The 2,063-nt window shown below is 61.4% G+C and overlaps 1 protein-coding gene across 1 annotated transcript; it reads right to left on the bottom strand.

The window, feature by feature from the left end:
* Nucleotides 1-266: 266 nt before the first annotated feature.
* LOC125093428 (keratin-associated protein 12-1-like) lies at nt 267-1,000 on the bottom strand. Its single transcript, XM_047718525.1, has 2 exons — nt 795-1,000; nt 267-509 (listed from the first exon to the last, which is right to left on the bottom strand). The coding sequence occupies exons 1-2, from the start codon at nt 867-869 to the stop codon at nt 267-269; spliced, it is 318 nt and encodes a 105-aa protein (XP_047574481.1). The 5' UTR covers nt 870-1,000.
* Nucleotides 1,001-2,063: the final 1,063 nt, after the last annotated feature.

Genomic DNA, 2,063 nt, shown 5'->3' on the forward strand with positions numbered 1-2,063 from the left:
GGGGCTCCCCAACATGCTGAGGGGCATGACTGCCCCAGGAGAACCACCCTTGGACGGCACTTCTCAGCCATTGGCTTGTCCAAGCGAGCAGGTGACAGGGTGAGACAGCTTCAGGGTGAAATCACAGAAAGACACAGTGCTGAGGAGCAGAGAGATTTATTTTTAATAGGTCACTAAGCTCTTATGGAGAAGAAAACACCATCACTGATTCGGTAATGAGACATGGTGGGAGAGGTCAATAGAGAACTGGTATTCTAGGTGATTCATCAGCAGCAGGTAGGGGTGCCACAGGGGGCAGGCCTGCAGAGCAGGGTGGGACAGGAGGGCTGGCAGGCCCCAGAGGACTGGCAGGAGGGAGCCACATAGACAACGGGCTTACAGGTCATGGGCACGCACACAGCGGGCTTGCAGGTCACGGGCATGCACACAGCTGGCTTACAACTCATGGGCATACAGCATGATGCTTGGCAGGAGCTGGGCACGCAGCAGGCTGAGCTGCAGGAGGAGGCCTGGCCGCAGGCCACTGGGCAGCACAGGGACGGGCAGCCACATGCTAACTGGCAGGAGATGGCTGAGCTGCACACAGGCTGGCACAGCAGAACCATGCAGGGGGCACTGCAGGAGCCCCCACAGCCTGGGGGAGGGCAGCAGGTGGGGATGCAGTCCAGGGAACCAGAGCAGGACGTCTGGCAGGAGCTGGGCACGCAGCAGGACGTCTGGCAGGGGCTGGGCACGCAGCAGGACGTCTGGCAGGGGCTGGGCACGCAGCAGGACGTCTGGCAGGGGCTGAGCACATAGCAGGACGTCTGGCAGGAGCTGGGCACGCAGCAGGCCTGCTGGCAGCCCGTGGAGCAGCTGGACTGGCACATGGCGGCGTGGGGCTGGAGTGGAGTCAGGGTGGAGGACGGGGCTGGTCTGGAGGCTCCTTCCCCAGGCAGCCTTTATACCCGGGCTGTGGCATCCTGGCAACAAGCCACACGGGGGCCTTCCTCCGGGTTGCCTGATTGTTTTCCTCCTCTTCCTCCTCCTCTGTGCGTCTCTTCCTGGAGTTTCCTGGTGGAAGCGACTCTGTTCAGGAAACTGTGACGGCTGGAGGCTCAGTGTGACCCAGCAGCCCCGTGATTTCTCGACTCAGCCCAGGTAGGATGGTGAAGGACCATCGGCTGGGGACAAGGGCCCCCATATGAGGAATTTCCAGGTCCTCCCCGAGCTCACGTACGCTGTCCTCTGTCCACACAAGCACCATCCTGCTCGCCAGACCGGGAATCCCTGTTTTGATTTGGAAACTCCGTGATCCAAAAGGTCTTCCCAAGGGACCAGAGCCCAGCGGCTGGGCTCCTCACTGGGGACAGCCGTGGCCGTGGCATCCACCATGTCATCCGGTCCCGGCTTTGTGCCACGTTATCTCTCGTCATTGACTAGTCACCAGTCCTTGCCGCCATCCGAGGGGTAGGGGTAGCCCACGTACGCGGATGCGCGACTGGATTCCGGGATGTGTGCGCGCTCTCCCACTGCGGCCCAGAAGCAGGCCTTTCACTCTGGGTCTGCGGTCATTACCATTGCGCCAAATTATGCTGGGGTTTTAGGGGTTCAGTAGTGACATATCCTACAGTCCCGAATCAGCTGGCAGAGACAGGAGCAAGCAGTGGGCAGATCATGTGTCTTCTGTGGCTTCCAAGCTCACATGGCAGAGCTGCCCTCCAAGACTGGGCAGCACCGGCCGGAGCCTGGGAGGGGTGGTGAGGGGCGAGCTGCCCACGCCAGGCTTCTCTCCCAGCGCCAGCGTCTGGTCTGCCTGGCTCCAGCAAGGCTGGCATGACCTTGCATGAGACCCATCCGCTGGGAAGAAGGCAGCGGCAGGGGTCAATACTCCCCACATTTCCTGGACCCCTGTCCTTACATGTCATCTATAGCACATTCTTCTGAGTTGGGTGCCATTTGGCAGGGTCAGTGTTGCTCCCCCTCTGAGGCTGCACCCACCGGGCCCCCTGCACAGGGGTGGGCCCCCCCAGTGACTGCAGGCGTGGACAGAAGGGCTCCGCAGGTGGCTAGTAACAAGCCAC

Source organism: Lutra lutra, chromosome 1, assembly GCF_902655055.1.
Source record: "Lutra lutra chromosome 1, mLutLut1.2, whole genome shotgun sequence".
Lineage (NCBI taxonomy): Eukaryota > Metazoa > Chordata > Mammalia > Carnivora > Mustelidae > Lutra > Lutra lutra.